General features: G+C 37.7%; 2 protein-coding genes across 2 annotated transcripts in view; one reads left to right on the forward strand and one right to left on the reverse strand.

Moving 5' to 3' along the window:
* LOC120514109 (centromere protein P) overlaps nt 1-14,574 on the forward strand; it is a 115,423-nt gene that overhangs the window by 9,010 nt on the left and 91,839 nt on the right. The window contains exon 6 of the mRNA XM_039734241.1: nt 1,604-1,700. Within this exon, the coding sequence (XP_039590175.1) occupies nt 1,604-1,700 (97 nt within the window). The remainder of the gene's footprint in view (nt 1-1,603; nt 1,701-14,574) is intronic.
* Nucleotides 3,329-14,574, reverse strand: part of OGN (osteoglycin) — a 12,634-nt gene continuing 1,388 nt past the window's right edge. The window contains exons 3-7 of the mRNA XM_039734240.1: nt 10,153-10,237; nt 8,037-8,195; nt 7,353-7,555; nt 6,672-6,767; nt 3,329-6,369 (exon numbers count right to left, since the gene is read on the reverse strand). Of these exons, the coding sequence (XP_039590174.1) occupies nt 6,199-6,369; nt 6,672-6,767; nt 7,353-7,555; nt 8,037-8,195; nt 10,153-10,237 (714 nt within the window). The 3' untranslated portion in view covers nt 3,329-6,198. The remainder of the gene's footprint in view (nt 6,370-6,671; nt 6,768-7,352; nt 7,556-8,036; nt 8,196-10,152; nt 10,238-14,574) is intronic.

The following is a 14,574-nucleotide window of genomic DNA, read 5'->3' on the forward strand; positions in this document are numbered from 1 at the left end:
CTATTGTAAATCAATGTCTGTGTCCTTCCAGGGACTCACTTTTCCCAGTGCTGCCAGCATTTTTTTCATCTTGGGCTGATTTTGTTGGCAGCTGTGACTACTGTGGTAACTTCCTTTAATGATGCTGTTCTTTCCAGGCTGGGATAAAACTTGTTTGGCTTTTCTTTCACATTTTCAATATCTGATGACCTTAATGTATTTTTTCCAGTTTCTTTGTGTAACTGGTTAAGGTTTGCTGTTCTGTATATTAAATAAAGCAGGATTGAAAGCACAGTTCTCCCTGGGAAGGCTGAACTGACTTGGTAATCCACTGTTGCAGCCATTCTGTGAATGCCTCGAGTTCTACTCTCAGCTGTTCTGAAAATCCAAAAAGAATAGCTAATCTCAGAATGGATGTTAGAAGTAAAACTTATATTAGAATTTAAATACTCTAACTTCCTGAAATATCCTCAAACATCAGTCAGGTATCTTCCTCAGTCAGGTTTTGTAAACTTGTAAAATCCTATATTAATAGCCAAAATAAATATTTGTACTTCCAAAACAGTGCTTGCCAGGTGTGTGTTGATGATGGCTAATAGTCTGTGACTTCGTATCAACAATGACAAAGCCTTTCACCCTTATGTTTAAATAATCATGTTACTTCAGATATTCTGACGTGGTTTTTGTGGAGTTCTGCATCCTTTGCATTCTGGCTGCATTTGTTCAGTGAAAACTGCACACCCTTTATGAGGTTTTTTGTTTCCTCTTTTCCCCATGTGTGATTTGCTGCCTAAGTTTTTAGCCTTATATTGTCTCTTGAGTGAAAACTGCACACCCTTTGAGGTTTTTTTTCCTCTTTTCCCCATGTGTGATTTGCTGCCTAAGTTTGTCACCTTATATTGTCTCTTCCTTTCTTCATCCTGATTCTCACTAGAAATTCAAAAAATAAACATTTATATCTATCTTTCCCTCCCACTCCCCCCCAGCATAAGAAGGAACATGGTTGGAGCAGGTCCAGAGGAGAGTGAGGAAGATGTTCAGAGGGCTGAAGCACCTCTGCTCTGGAGACAAGATCACATCAAGATTTAAGTGTCTGACAAAAGTTTTGGTTGAGATGCCCTGTGTCATCAGGCCTCCTTTCCTAGTGAAGCTGCAAGGTTAATTTTGAAAAGCTGAATGTCATGTGGGCAGAGGCAGGTAACATGAAATGTAGAGTTAGTTGGCTAGGACAAAGATTTTTGGGAATATTTGAAGGTTAGTGATGCAGTTTGGGAAATCTTACCATTTTTCAGGTTGGGGTTTTACTATGCAACATCTTAGAATTTATTTAGAAAACAAGTTGAACAAGAATAAAATCAAACTAATATTTTGCAGGTGACTATTTTGTTCCCACATTTTATGTATAAGACAAACACTGGAAACATTGGTTTAGGAATGTATTCTTCAACCTCTTTTTCAATCATTACACTACAGCTATTTTTTTCAGCTTTGTAATTCTTATTTTGGGTGATTTCTACTTCATATTTTAACAATACTAATGAATTTTTTTTAAGTGTGAATTTTAGGCCATCTAATTGATACATCTGATTATGACTAGGTTAAACAATATGTTTTTGTTTTATAGCACTGAAGAACATGCAGATCTTCTAACATTTTTCAGAAGCTTTTCAACCTATGCTGAGTGGCATGAACATCGTAGACACACCTTCCACCATTTCAAGGTAGTGTCTATCAAGCCTTTATTTATTAGTACAATATTTATTGTTTTAAGAAGTTTAGTATGACAGAGCATTGGAAGTGAAAATGGCTGTCTTTAGCATAATACAGGATCTTACTTTTGTTTGTGCTGGTGAAGAGAATATGAGCTAAAATTTGTGCTGTATTTGAGGGGCAATTGAGCAGCAATTGCTGTGTTCCTCATGAGTGGAGAAAAATAAGACTGTGCCTTTCTGTGAAGGAGTAAGACAGTTTGCTTTGGTATTATATTTTATTTTGATTTAAAAGAAGAAAAAGAAGAAATTAAAAGAAAATAACACTTGTAGTCTTTGGCATATAAATGTTGGTTTTGAAGGATTAGATCTGTTTCTCTTGAAGATGTGTCAGTGTATGTTTGGATGACAGCACTTTCAGTTCTGGAGTGTTTTACTGGTGTGGGAAATAAACTGTTGCTCCCTCCTAACTGGAATGTAGTATTTGAGCTTAGTTTTAAATTACCAGTATTTGGCTTGTTTGTTTTGGCTTTGTGCTGGTTTTAAGATAAGCAACTAATTCCTTAGAGTAAAAATACTACAGTCTTACAGACACAAAACATCTTACATGATGCTTTATGTTAGAGAAGGATGTTTAGCTGCTTAATTGTTTGTGGTTTCTTGGCTGAGTTTTACATGCATCAAGAATTTACTGTAATTAAACTTGACACCATCTTTACTTTTCAGATGTAGTATCAAGTGGGAACTGCATAATTTCCTATTTTTTCAGTCTTTTAGACCTTTGAGTTCTGTGCCAAATTAATCAATTTCTATTATCCAGTCAACCAGAATGGAAAACAGAGTTCTATTTTCTGATAGCACTAAAAAAAATTCCAGTCCTCAGCTGAGCAATGAACTGGCATTGCCTAATCCTGCTGGCTTTTGTCTAAGGGCTTTTCTCTAATTCCTCCACAGAAAAGGTAGAGCACCAAAAGCTTTAGGGCTCTGCAATTGTTTTTTGCAGGTTCCCTTGATGCTTTCTGATCCTTCGATCAGTAGTGGCTGTAGTTTCTGGGACAGTGATTTGGTGAACTGTTGTAAATATTTCTCATTTTAAAAGATAATAAAAATGAAAAAAATGGGAAAGAGTTTTGGAGACAATTTTCAACTTGCTGTTATATAAGCAGTTTTTAAAAGTATTTGTTCAGATGTTGACCATAAACAATGAAATTATCTGCTAATTGCTAAAAGATGTGTAAAGATAATTCATTACAAGTTTCTCAGTATTACAGATGTTCTTTCTAAAGGTAGTTTTTTTATTTCCATGGTTAAAGATAAAGTTGAAAGACAAACCAGTTTGGCAGAGTATTTACCAAATAAGACTGACTGTGTGCATACGGTTATTTTTCTTAGCATTGCTAATGATTTAATTTCAAAACAGAAGACTTTCTCTGTAAAGAGAATATAAAAGAATTAATAAAAGGACCAAAGATCAAATCTGACAATTCAAATAACTAGATTGCCAAGGAGAATGTATATTCATAATTTAACGTTTTAGTAATTTGTGGAAAAGCAATTAGACATTTATTGTTAATATGTGCATAAAACCAACTCAAGAGTCTATCCTGTTAATATTCATACTTGCACAAAACTAAAAATGAGTCTGTAATATTTGTATTTATTTTTCCCCCCCACTTGCTCTCTAGACTCCCCTGTTTTGGAGAGAAAACTGTTGGGGGGGGGAGTCTTGGGTTTATAGCTTTTCTATTAGCATGGGGTTTTTTAAAAATAAAATTGCCAAGGCTTCTATGTAAAAATAGTTTCTGATACTTTCCTCGGAGTGTAGTGTAAAAACACCAAAGGTAGTTTATTTTTTCTTTCCTGTTTTGGTACTTGAGAAGAAAGGGAGAATGTAGAAGTGGATGAGTACGTCATGTAATATTGGATGTTTTGAGATTAATGGCAATTCAAGGTCAATTCAACATAGGTTTTGAAGGAGCAAGTGGAGTGTTCACAAACTATTCTGTATGGCAGGTCTTGCTATTGTCACAATAAATGTCTGGAAAATGAATTTACATCTGCAGGTAACCTTCTAATCTTAGTCTGCTGTGAGGCTGAACGACTGAAACATCTTGGCAAGTCTGGAAGAGCAGGTTGTTGAAACTGATACTGATAAACAAGAAAAAAATTCAAGTTTTATTGGAAATGCAGAACATAAATCAGTGATAGGAAAAAATAAAATGGTTTACATTCAGCTTGATATTAGTACTGGTCACAGAAATAGGAGGTGGAAATCCTCCCTACTGAAGCTTTTCTCACTTCATGTTTTGATTAACTTGATGTGAATGGGAAAAATGAAGTAAAACACATCAGAGAACTTGGTGCCTGCATGAGATATTCAGAAGGTACCACTTGTCTACTTTGGTTTGCTCACGAAGTGTTAATAGCATTAATTAATGTTACTGATGATAATTAGCACATTTCAAAAACATATACAACATTTTAATGTAAAATAAATTGTGTGGTAGTAGGTAGGTCTTAGAATGTTTACGTGTGTGTATACTACAAAAATATGCATTTATTTTTATATACAGGTTTTTGGTGATATTTACTGGTATTTTTTTATTTATGGTGATTTACTGAAAAGAGTTTTAGTAGCAATGATTTGTGATGAGAATAAGATCAGAGGCTGCTGCTTATGCAACATTATTACACTTACAGCTGTGTTTTTTCCATCTTAGGCATTTATCACAAGAGATGTAAGAGAATTGATGGGTTTAATTTTTATCCAAATAGAAATTTGGCTTGAGATTGGAATGTTTTTTTACATGCTTTGAAGTTGTTTTTTATGTTTTGCTAAAAAGCTGGGAACATCAAAGTTTTATGATTTATGTGGAAAAATGAAAACCAAGTATTGCTGCCGGACTTGGTTTTGTTCTCAGTTAAGACAATGGAATTTCCTTCTTGGTACACTAAATAAAATTAAAATGGAAAATATTGGGGGTTGCTCTTTTTCTTGGGTAACGGGTTCAGGGCAAAAAATATATGTTCAGAATTAAGTGGGCATCAATTCCCCATAACACAAGCACTAACAAATCAAGGCTTAGCTAAATAAGATAAATAAAACTAATACAAAATATCTTGTAAAATCAATATTTTAGATGTAGTGATACATCATCATGCATTTGATGCTTAACTATTTCTACTAATTAGGAATCCATACTAGCTTCAAAATTAGTACAAAGTGGATGTGGTAATAGTAACTAGCACACCTTTGGCATTCATTTGTCTGGAGGCTTTACACCTGTGGTAGTTATTGGAAGGGAGAAACTGAATGTCAGAAATGGACAGTTGTGGAATTAAAAACATTGTGCCCTTTATCGGTGATGGCCAGTTTTAGATTGAGTGTCAAGGCCTGCACCTGTCAATTTGTGTTTTTAATACACTGCCTAGGTTCAAGTCATTGAGTGAAATGGTTGAAGTTACCTCTGATTTCAGATTAATGATGGAATCAACTTTTCTTTGTAACTTCCAAGTCTGATTTGATTTTTCCCTAATAATCAGAAGTAGTGCTACAGAAGGGTAATTCTCTTTCTTTGACATCTAGAGGAAATCATACTTATTTACAGGTAAACACATGAATTCAGCTTTGCTTTCAACTGTATTGTCACGTTTCCTGTCAGGACAAGCTGTGGAACCAAGGTTTGGTCTACATCATTAGTTAGTAACAAAGGTATTTGAGTCTGTTATGCTGTATGTAGACCATTGTTTTAAAATAGAAAGCTGGTGTTGCAAAAACAGCTCATGTGAGAACAGCTCAGCAAAACATATATATTTCACTTAAAAATATATTGTGTAAAAATAAAACACGTTATTTTCAAAGCAGAATAGTAGAAGGAAATCTAAAACATCTTTGCAATGTTCCAGTTGCTATGTTGCTCGGTGTACTAAACCTAGGTGGGAGTTATTCTCATTTACCAGAAATCAAGTTTATAAGGAAATGTTAATGGCTTTAAGCTGTGAGGAGTTCTGTCTCTAAAAATAACTTTCTCTCATCTGCATCTTCATCCAATACACTTTGAAAGGTCAAATATTTCACTCCAGATTAAAAGAGTGGGATTAGAATTCAGAAGTATTTTTCCTCTTTGGTTTGCTCAAAGAAAATCTTGCGTTTATCTGAAAGTAAAATGTGGTGGCTGTTCTGAGTGCTGGTAAAGAATGAGAATAAGCAGTTTTGTGTGGTTTTATCTAAAGAGTATGTGGTGAAATAAAAGTTGAGATAATGTGTATGTATGTATATATATTTTTACACTTTCGTTAACAGAAGAGATTGTGAAAGCATGAGGGACACCATAGCTACTAAAGTGACTGGTTTGAAATGGTTATTTCAGAGGAGAATGGTGCAACATAGCAAACGGTCCTGGGTGTGCAGGGAAAAGAGCATTAGTAAGGGAGAGGATATGAACTTGTAAACAGAGGGAGAAGTGATCCTTGTTGGCGTGCCAAGGTGTGGCATGTGGGGTGGCACGTGCTAGTAGTAGGTTCCCACGGGCAGCATCCTCAGACAGGAGAAGGCGTTGACGTGCTTGGCCAGGACAATGGGGTTGCCCTCCATCCTGATCTCGTCCATCCGCGTGCGGATGTAGCGCGTGTTGTTGGACTTGCAGAACGTGTCATCTGTGATGGTGGTGATGTTGTTGTACTGCAAACCAAAACATTGTCATAAATAAATGCATACCTGCATTGTTGATAAAAGATTAGAGCTTCTTTTTGCCACTTCCTATCCCTGATGTACAGAAACCAATAATAAATCCTTTCATGGGAACTAGCAGCTTCTGAGCTTCTGGATGGTCGTGGCCATACACATTGGTATGGTAAACTGTTTTATGCAGAGGTGCAGTGGAAAACTGTAGTGGGAACTGTTTTAAACTAGAATGAGTTTGACTGAAGTATGTAACTCCTGGGGTGTTTCCTAAGAATGCTAAGGGAATCCTTTGGGAATACCTGAAGGTGAAGAATGCGCAGACTCTCCGGTAAGTTCAGGGGGACAGATTCCAGTGCGTTGTGTCCTAAGTAGAGGTAGGCCAAATTTGTGAGCTTCTGTTAAACAGAAAGAGAGGTTACTGATGCTGGTATTACTTGAGGTTAAGTAACTCATGCGTGTTACAAGACATTAGTTAATTTTTTTTCTGATCATGTAGCCTGTAAACTGATGTATCAAAAGCCGTTATTTTGCTGTGAATGTTGAATTCTATTATATCAAGAAATTCATAGAACAGACCTATGTTTGGGAAATTTCAGTGTCAGCATGTTGGTTATCAAAGTTGAGACCACTATAAAGTACTATACATATATTGTTTACTAGTATTTATGTAGTCTTTAGAACTCTAATTGAGCCATTAATTTCTGAATGTTTTTTCTTTACATGTTAGAGAGAAAGCAGGTGAGATATTTCATAGAAAATTCTTTTCTACATGGAGGACATGAGAGAGTGAGTGCACAAATGACTAATATTCCAGAGTGCCTTAAAAGCAAAGCAAAAGCTGGAAAGCTGCTTCATCATATTTGTTTCTTAGATTACAAAAAATACAGAAAAATAATTTGGTGGCATAGTCTGAATGTCTAAATAGTCTGGTTACTAGTTTTGGTTACTTTGTTTACCTAGATTATTGGGTTTTTCCTTACCTTGAAAGCATTTGCTTTGATTCCTCTGCTCTTGATTCTGTTTTGGTTTGCATTAAATGTTGTCAGTTTGGGAGGTAGAACAGGAAGTTTTACAAGTCGATTTTCAGCAAGAGAAAGTTCTTCCAACAGCAGAAGCTTTGAAAAGGCTCCATCTTCTATTTCTTCTATTCTATTTCCACTAAAATCAATTCTTCTCAAGGTAGCTTTATACAAAAGAAGTTAAAATGTAAGTATTGACTTTATAATTACATGGCATGTGAAATGTTTGTGGCTGTATATGCTAAATGTTATACTGTTGGCTGCAGCATCTAAATTGTGATCTACAAATGCAAATACTATTAAAACTGACATTTTGATTTTTTTCCTGGTCTTAAATTGAAAAAATTAAAAAGGGAAATACTCTGGGTCCTTCTATTTGTCTTAGAGATAACATGATTTCAGATATTCATAGAATTTCTCATGCCATGGAGTGAGTTAGCTGGCAGAGCTTTCCCTGGAGCATTTGAGGGAAAAATAATGCCTGCTCATTTAAGACTGTCTGGGACGCAGAGCTGAATTTTATTTTTAGCAATCTGCTCTTTGCCTGATTGTTTGGGAGTATTAAGATGTTTTCAGGGTCCAAAATGCACATCCGTTGTGCCTTTCCATTTTGTATTCTATAACAGAAATTGAGGTGTCACTTACTAATGTCGGCGAAGTCGGAGGCTGCAATCCTTTTGATCTTGTTGAAGCGAGCGTAGAGATAAGCGGTTTCCTTGGGCAGGGGGGGCACGGCCTCGATGTCAATCTCCTCGCAGTACACGGAGCCGCTCAGGCACACGCACAGCAAACATGTGGGCAGGTCTGCCAGCAGGGCAGAGCACACAGTTACAGCTTACTCAAAAAAGAGTTTTCTCTAGTGTCTTTTGAGATTTCCCATTGTTAGGTTTTCAAAAAATTCTGTTTGCATCAAGTTCTGAGATTTAAAGTTCTCAACTGTTTGGGGGTTTTTGTTCTTTTTATTGTGAGTGATTTCCTTGTGTATAATCTCTGTTCTTACCTGAGCATGTGAAATGCCATTAATCAGCCTGAATTCAGTTTATTTAGTTGGAGAAAGAGTATGGTGAATGTGACAACTGCAAGTTTGTGACCATGTTAAATATCACATTTGGAACCAAACCCCAAGGGGAGACACCTGTCAGTGCATGTGTTTAGTACTGTGAGTGCATTGGAGCATTTCTGGCAGGTCACACAATATCCTGTGTTATTCCTAGCTACTACTCTGTGTAAACCTTTTCATAAAAACTCCAGCAATTATGTTTATGTATCATACATGATTTAGGTTGGAAGGGACATTTAAGATCATCTCATTCCTACTCTCTGTCACAGACCAGGGGACCTTCCACTAGACCAGGTTGCTCAGAGCCCTGTGCACAGTCTCTATCAGTTTTATACTGAGATTTTTCACAGCTGTTGTTTTAAGTAGAGAGATAAACTTTTTGTAATGTAGTTTGAGACCTTTGAGGCTTTTCCTGGTCCTCATGGACAGTAGTAAAGTATCAGTAACTTCGGCTTTGCTCTAATCTTTTCTGTCAGCAATATTCAAATACATATAATGAATGTGACTTTGAATCCTGTTTCATCACCACTGTTTTGTCTTGTGCTGTGTTTTCTATATTTTGGGAGTTCTGGTTGGCTTCCACCCTGGAGTGAATGCAGTGCAGACAGCAGGGTCATTCCATAGGGTACTTGTCACCACACAGCAAAACAGGACCTTCTACAACCAGTGAAGTGTTACAAAAGCAGCTGGTCAGTACTGGGAAGCCAGCACATAACAGTAATTCTTTTTCTTACAGCAGCACTGCAGAGACTAGAATGATTTTGAGGTTTAGCTTTGTGAATATCATCTTTTTTAGGCTGCAGAGTTCTGCCCTATTTGGTGGTTTAGGGGTTTTTTTACTTAGTGGCTTGTTTTCATGTTTGTGTAGGAAATGGAAAATGTCAAACAATGTTGTCACTGTTAAAAAGGCAATAGTTTTTATGCTTGTCCGCCTAGAAGCTCTGATGTTCTTGGAGACTTGCTCAGCTTTTGATGGGGGTTTGTTGACAGGTGCTGTTTGGCAATAATTTACCTTGAATTAGCACTTCGGTAGACACTGACAGCCCACTGGTCTTGCTGAATCATCAGTTGTTTTTGGAAGTTTATATCACAGACACACAAAATAAGTGTCTCTTTTTCTCACTGCTCTGTTTGGCAGAAAAACTTTGTCCTTTTCATGTGCAGGGAGCACTGGGGCTTGTTAGGAGAAATCTGGACAATGTACCCAGGGCCTGTAGGAAGCTTTGGCAAGTGAAGAATGTTCCTGATGTATTTTAAATATTGACCTCCCTGATCATCATATGTAAACTTTGAGAATAGCCAATTGTTCAAAAAAAATCTGTTGAAATCATTTCAGCACATAGTATTTCATCATCACTTGGTTAAACTGTGGAACTTACTGGGGGATGTATTTTGAGGGTTTTTTTGTTGTCTTGTCTAACTTATTTAACTTGGGTGCATCTCAGTGGCACATATGACTAGGCAAGTCTGTGGAGATGCTTACAAACTGTGCTTTGTGTATTCAGAATTTACCTGAGGATCATTTAAATTTTTCAGCCTGCTTCATCAGAAGTTAGATTTTCCACAGGAGATATGAAAGATATTAATAAACAAAAAGATTAATTCTGTAGCCTTTGTTATCCTTTGCACTTTAGATTTGTATGTTAAAATATATTCTTTTGGAAATCTTAGACATCACAATATTAATATCAGTTAACTTACTTGTGTCCTTTGTTGGTGGGACATCAAGTTGGCTGTCATCACTTTGCAGCATTAGGGAAGTGTCAAGAGAAACGTTTGTTCCATCCTTTGTGAGAGAACAATTGTTGTTTTAAAACACAAACCGCAGACAAAAAGCCACAGAGCATTACAAGGATTTGAAATAACATCTTTTAAAGTGAGTTTCCTACAATATACCTATTTATGGCACTTAATTTTTAAAATGCTTTTATTGGTTGGCTGAGCAATGTGATGTAGTGTTACTTTTGCGCATGAGTTATTCATTTTAAAAGGCAAAAAGGGAAGGTGCTGCCAGTGCTCTTTAGAAAATTCAAGTTCTTCAGGAAAGGACAGTAGACACAAAATAGAAATAGAAAATATAGTCTATATGGTGGAAAGGAATAAGTGGCAGGTATTTCAAATAGTAGAGTTTTGAAGATCAAGATCAAGTCCAGCCCTAACACCTCAAATGGACCCTGGCACCAAGTGCCACATCCAGTTTTTTTTAAACACATCCAGGGATGGTGACTCCACCCCTCCCCAGGCAGCCATTCCAGAACTTTATCACTCTTTCTGTAAAAAAACTTTTTCCTAATATCCAACCTATATTTCCCTTAGCTCAGCTTAAGACTGTGTCCTCTGGTTCTGTCAGTGCTGCCTGGAGAAAGAAACCAACCCCACCTGACTACAACTACCCTTCAGGGAGCTGTGGAGTGATAAGGTCACCCCTGAGTCTCCTTTTCTCCAGGGTAAACACCCCGAGCTCCCTCAGTTGTTCCTCACAGGGTTTGTGCTCCCAGCCCGTCACCATCCTCGTTGCCCCCTCTGGATGTGCTTGAGTGTCTCAATGTCCTTCCCAAAGTGATGGCCCAGAACTGGACACAGCACTCGAGGTGCGGCCTCACCAGTGCCAAGTACAGGGACAGAATGACCTCCCTGCTCCTGCTGGCCACGCTGTTCCTGACACAGGCCAGGAGCCATTGGCCTTGGCCACCAGGCCACACTGCTGGCTCATGTTCAGCTGGCTGTGACCAGTGTCCCCAGGTCCCTTTCTGCCTGGGCACTGCCCAGCCTAGAACACTGCAGGGACTTATTGTGGCCTCTTGTGATGCAGGAAGCAGCAGTCAGGTTTTCATTGGATACTGGAGGAATTTTAGCGAATTACCTATTATTACTGTATTTACAGTATAGATACAGTGGCTTCTGCTGTGATTTGCATGCAGTAATGTTAAGGGGATTTCAGTTTGACTGTAGTAGTTGTTTTTGGCTTGCATCATTTGCCTGTTGTTTATTTTTTTTTAATGGGGAATATTTGTAGGACAGAACAAGCCGATATGTTTTTTTGGTGTGTGTGGCTGTTGGAAACACATGCAGGAAAAAACACAGTGAGATGTGGAAGATGTTTTGCTTTAAACATGCTTAAGGATCAGACCCTGGCAGGAATGCTCTGTGGAAGAGTTACTTGCACACTGGGAGTGCTGACAAACAAACCCCTTTTAGTTTTCTTAATCCCCCCACTCTCCTCTCCTTCAGGCACACAAGTGGTTCATCTGCAAGTGCAATGTGCGGCTAAGAGCTTTCAAGCTCCTTCTGATACTGTGTTTTATTTGGTATTTAGTTGCTTGTGTGTACTTTACTGTGGGAATTTTTTTATACTTCAAAACAAACCCCTCAGGCTCGACTTAAAGCCTGAGAAACAAATATCTTGGCCAGCCTCTGTCATTTTGACCCCTTTTTAGCCTGTGAATCATCCGTCCCTTGGCTCTTCCCTGCGTCTGCCTCTCCAGGCTCTGGCTCTGGTTTGGGCTAGCTTGGTTTCTCCTAGTGAAGTTTTGGGTTCTCTGTTGGAAAGTTTAAGGTTCTCAGTAGGATTTTGGCAGCAGTTTGGCCAGAATGCTGGGTGGAGGGAAGCTGGGGCTGTCAGCTTACCAGCTACACTCCAGCAAACACCAAATCTCCCAGCAGCTTTCTGCAGGAGTTAGCTCACAAAGATGGCTTGATTAGGTACATGAAGACATGGACCTTGAGTATCTGTGCCAGTAGAGACTTCTGAGTGCATAGACTGCTCATGGAACAAGTGGACTTGTATGGCTGCAGCTGGTTTGGCTCCTGAGGGACATTTAATAATATTTGCTGGCACAGCTTATCTGTCCCAGGTGAAGATTTCTAGCACAGTCTCCTACTTGAGGCATCAAAGTAGTCTTTTGTGGGACTTCTTAGCATAATGCAATGTACTGCTAGTCTCTGCCAGTGTAATGTCATTACAATTAAAACTGGTAATTTGCAGAATACCATTCAATTCCTAAAATTAAAAAATATTTGCTGATCAGCCATAAAAATTCCTCACAATAGATTATCGGTGAAGATTGTTTGAATTATAACCACAAGTTCATTACTTATTACTTGCCTATGTAAGGAATGCACTGAAGGATTATTGGCCTACTCACATACTTAAATTCCACCTGCCTCTTCCACTTTACTGCACAGACACATTAGCACTTTACATCTAAATACTCCAACCATCTTCAAATTTCTGCCAAATAATTTATTCATCTTACAACACAAAGGTCTGGTAGTTTATATTCAGTGAAATGAGTTAGTCCAGATGTGAGAGAGCATCTAATTGAGTGGTTCTGTTCTCTTGTCGAAATTAAGATTTTGTGTTTTAAATTGTTCAAATTTTATTCAAGACTGGTGTGGCTGTGGTTTCAAATAATCATAGTAATTAATTTCTTCTGATGCTTTCAGTAAAAGTCTTTTTTCTAATGGTGTGTTCAAGCATACAGTAAGGAGTTAAATTTGTGTGCAAGACAGATTTCTGACTGGGCATGCTTGAGGAAACATTTGGCATGCATTTCAGTTCCAGTTAACACTTGGAATATTTGGGGAGTAAAATCGGTGTAATAAATGAATAGAAGATCTGTTTGTGCACCCCATGATGTAAACTGGGAACACTGGCACTTGTGTCAACGTAGTTGTTGCACATAAGGAACTCATTTATTATTTTGCAATGAAAACATGTCAATAGAGACCTGGCCTGATGGAAATAATGACTGACTACATTCCTTAGAATTATCCTAGGCAGAACTGTTGGCCTTCAGAAGACCTCCAGCTTATAGCACTGCCAGGAGGACTTTGATTTGTCTGTGTCACATCTCTTGGCACCACTTCCATGTAGGTATAGTCCTTGTTCCTTTACTGAAGCAGCAACTTATTGATCAGTGTCATCTGATGCTGGTTAAAGTTAACAGGTTTAGTATTTTTTAAAGACTTCCTTCTGAGTGGATAGTCACCAATTAGTTAAGAGTCATTTATATAGTCCTTTTTTCATGGGTTTATGAAAACTTGTTACTTCATCACTGTGGCCGATGTCAGATTCAAAAATACCTTAGACATTTATTTGCCATAAATATGTAGCTGATTGTTTTAATCAACAGTGGAGAGCTGTAATTTAAGTAGATGTGGGAAATATTAAAAAGGTATACAAAAGGTATTTTTCTGTATTTGGACTGCAATTTTTTACTTACTATCTTTTGCTGTTTTATTTTTCTTGCTTATCAGGCTAAGTTATTGTAACAAGTACAGTTAATATTAATGAAAACCTCCTTGAGCTTTTCATACTGAGCTGTTACCACTTGGTTTGGATCTGTGGTATTTTCCATGGCAACTACTATTGGGACAATTGCTGGTGTTTTTTCTCCCTGATCAGTGTTGTATCTCCTTCTCTCTTGGTGTGTACTGGTTAGGTTTGAAAGGGGGTGTGACATTTGTAACTGTCCCCGGCAGCTGAGGTTGTGGCACTTCACTTAATTCTCCCCTGGCTTTGTATTGAAATTCAGAGGTGGGAATGTGGAGCACCCAACAAAAACATTCTGTCGGGAGATGCTGGTGAGTGCCCTGAGATGTAGGGGATATTCTCTTTATCAAGACCCTCAAAATGTTAATGTGTAAGTGACTCCTCCAGCACTGGGCATCCTATAGAAGTTTTGGACTGCTGAACTGTTGAGGTGTAAAAAACCCAAACCACACACCCCTGAAAAACTGAGGCAAGAAACTTGATAGTTTGGCAGGTCAAAAGAGGAACTGTGGTTTATACTGGCAGATTATGTTCCATAAAAAGGGGGTTCCAATTTTTACTTCGGTAGTTAAAAAAAAAAAAATCACCTTCCTTGCTCTTAAACAAAATCACTCAGTTAATACAACATTGTTAAAACTGTTGAGCTAGTAATTAGTTTCCTGTTCTTCAAACTCTTATGATTGCAGGCACACAAGAACAGCAGAGTGAAAATGATGCTTTAGCCTTATTTGTGCAAGCCTGCCTTCTGTGGTTTACTCAGACTGTAGCATGGATTGATTTTTTTTTTTTTTTTTTTTTTTTTTTTTTTTTTTTTTTTTTTTTTTTTTTTTTTTTTTTTGGTTGTTTCT

This window comes from Passer montanus, unplaced genomic scaffold (assembly GCF_014805655.1).
Source record: "Passer montanus isolate IOZ18808 unplaced genomic scaffold, ASM1480565v1 scaffold9, whole genome shotgun sequence".
NCBI classification, from domain to species: domain Eukaryota; kingdom Metazoa; phylum Chordata; class Aves; order Passeriformes; family Passeridae; genus Passer; species Passer montanus.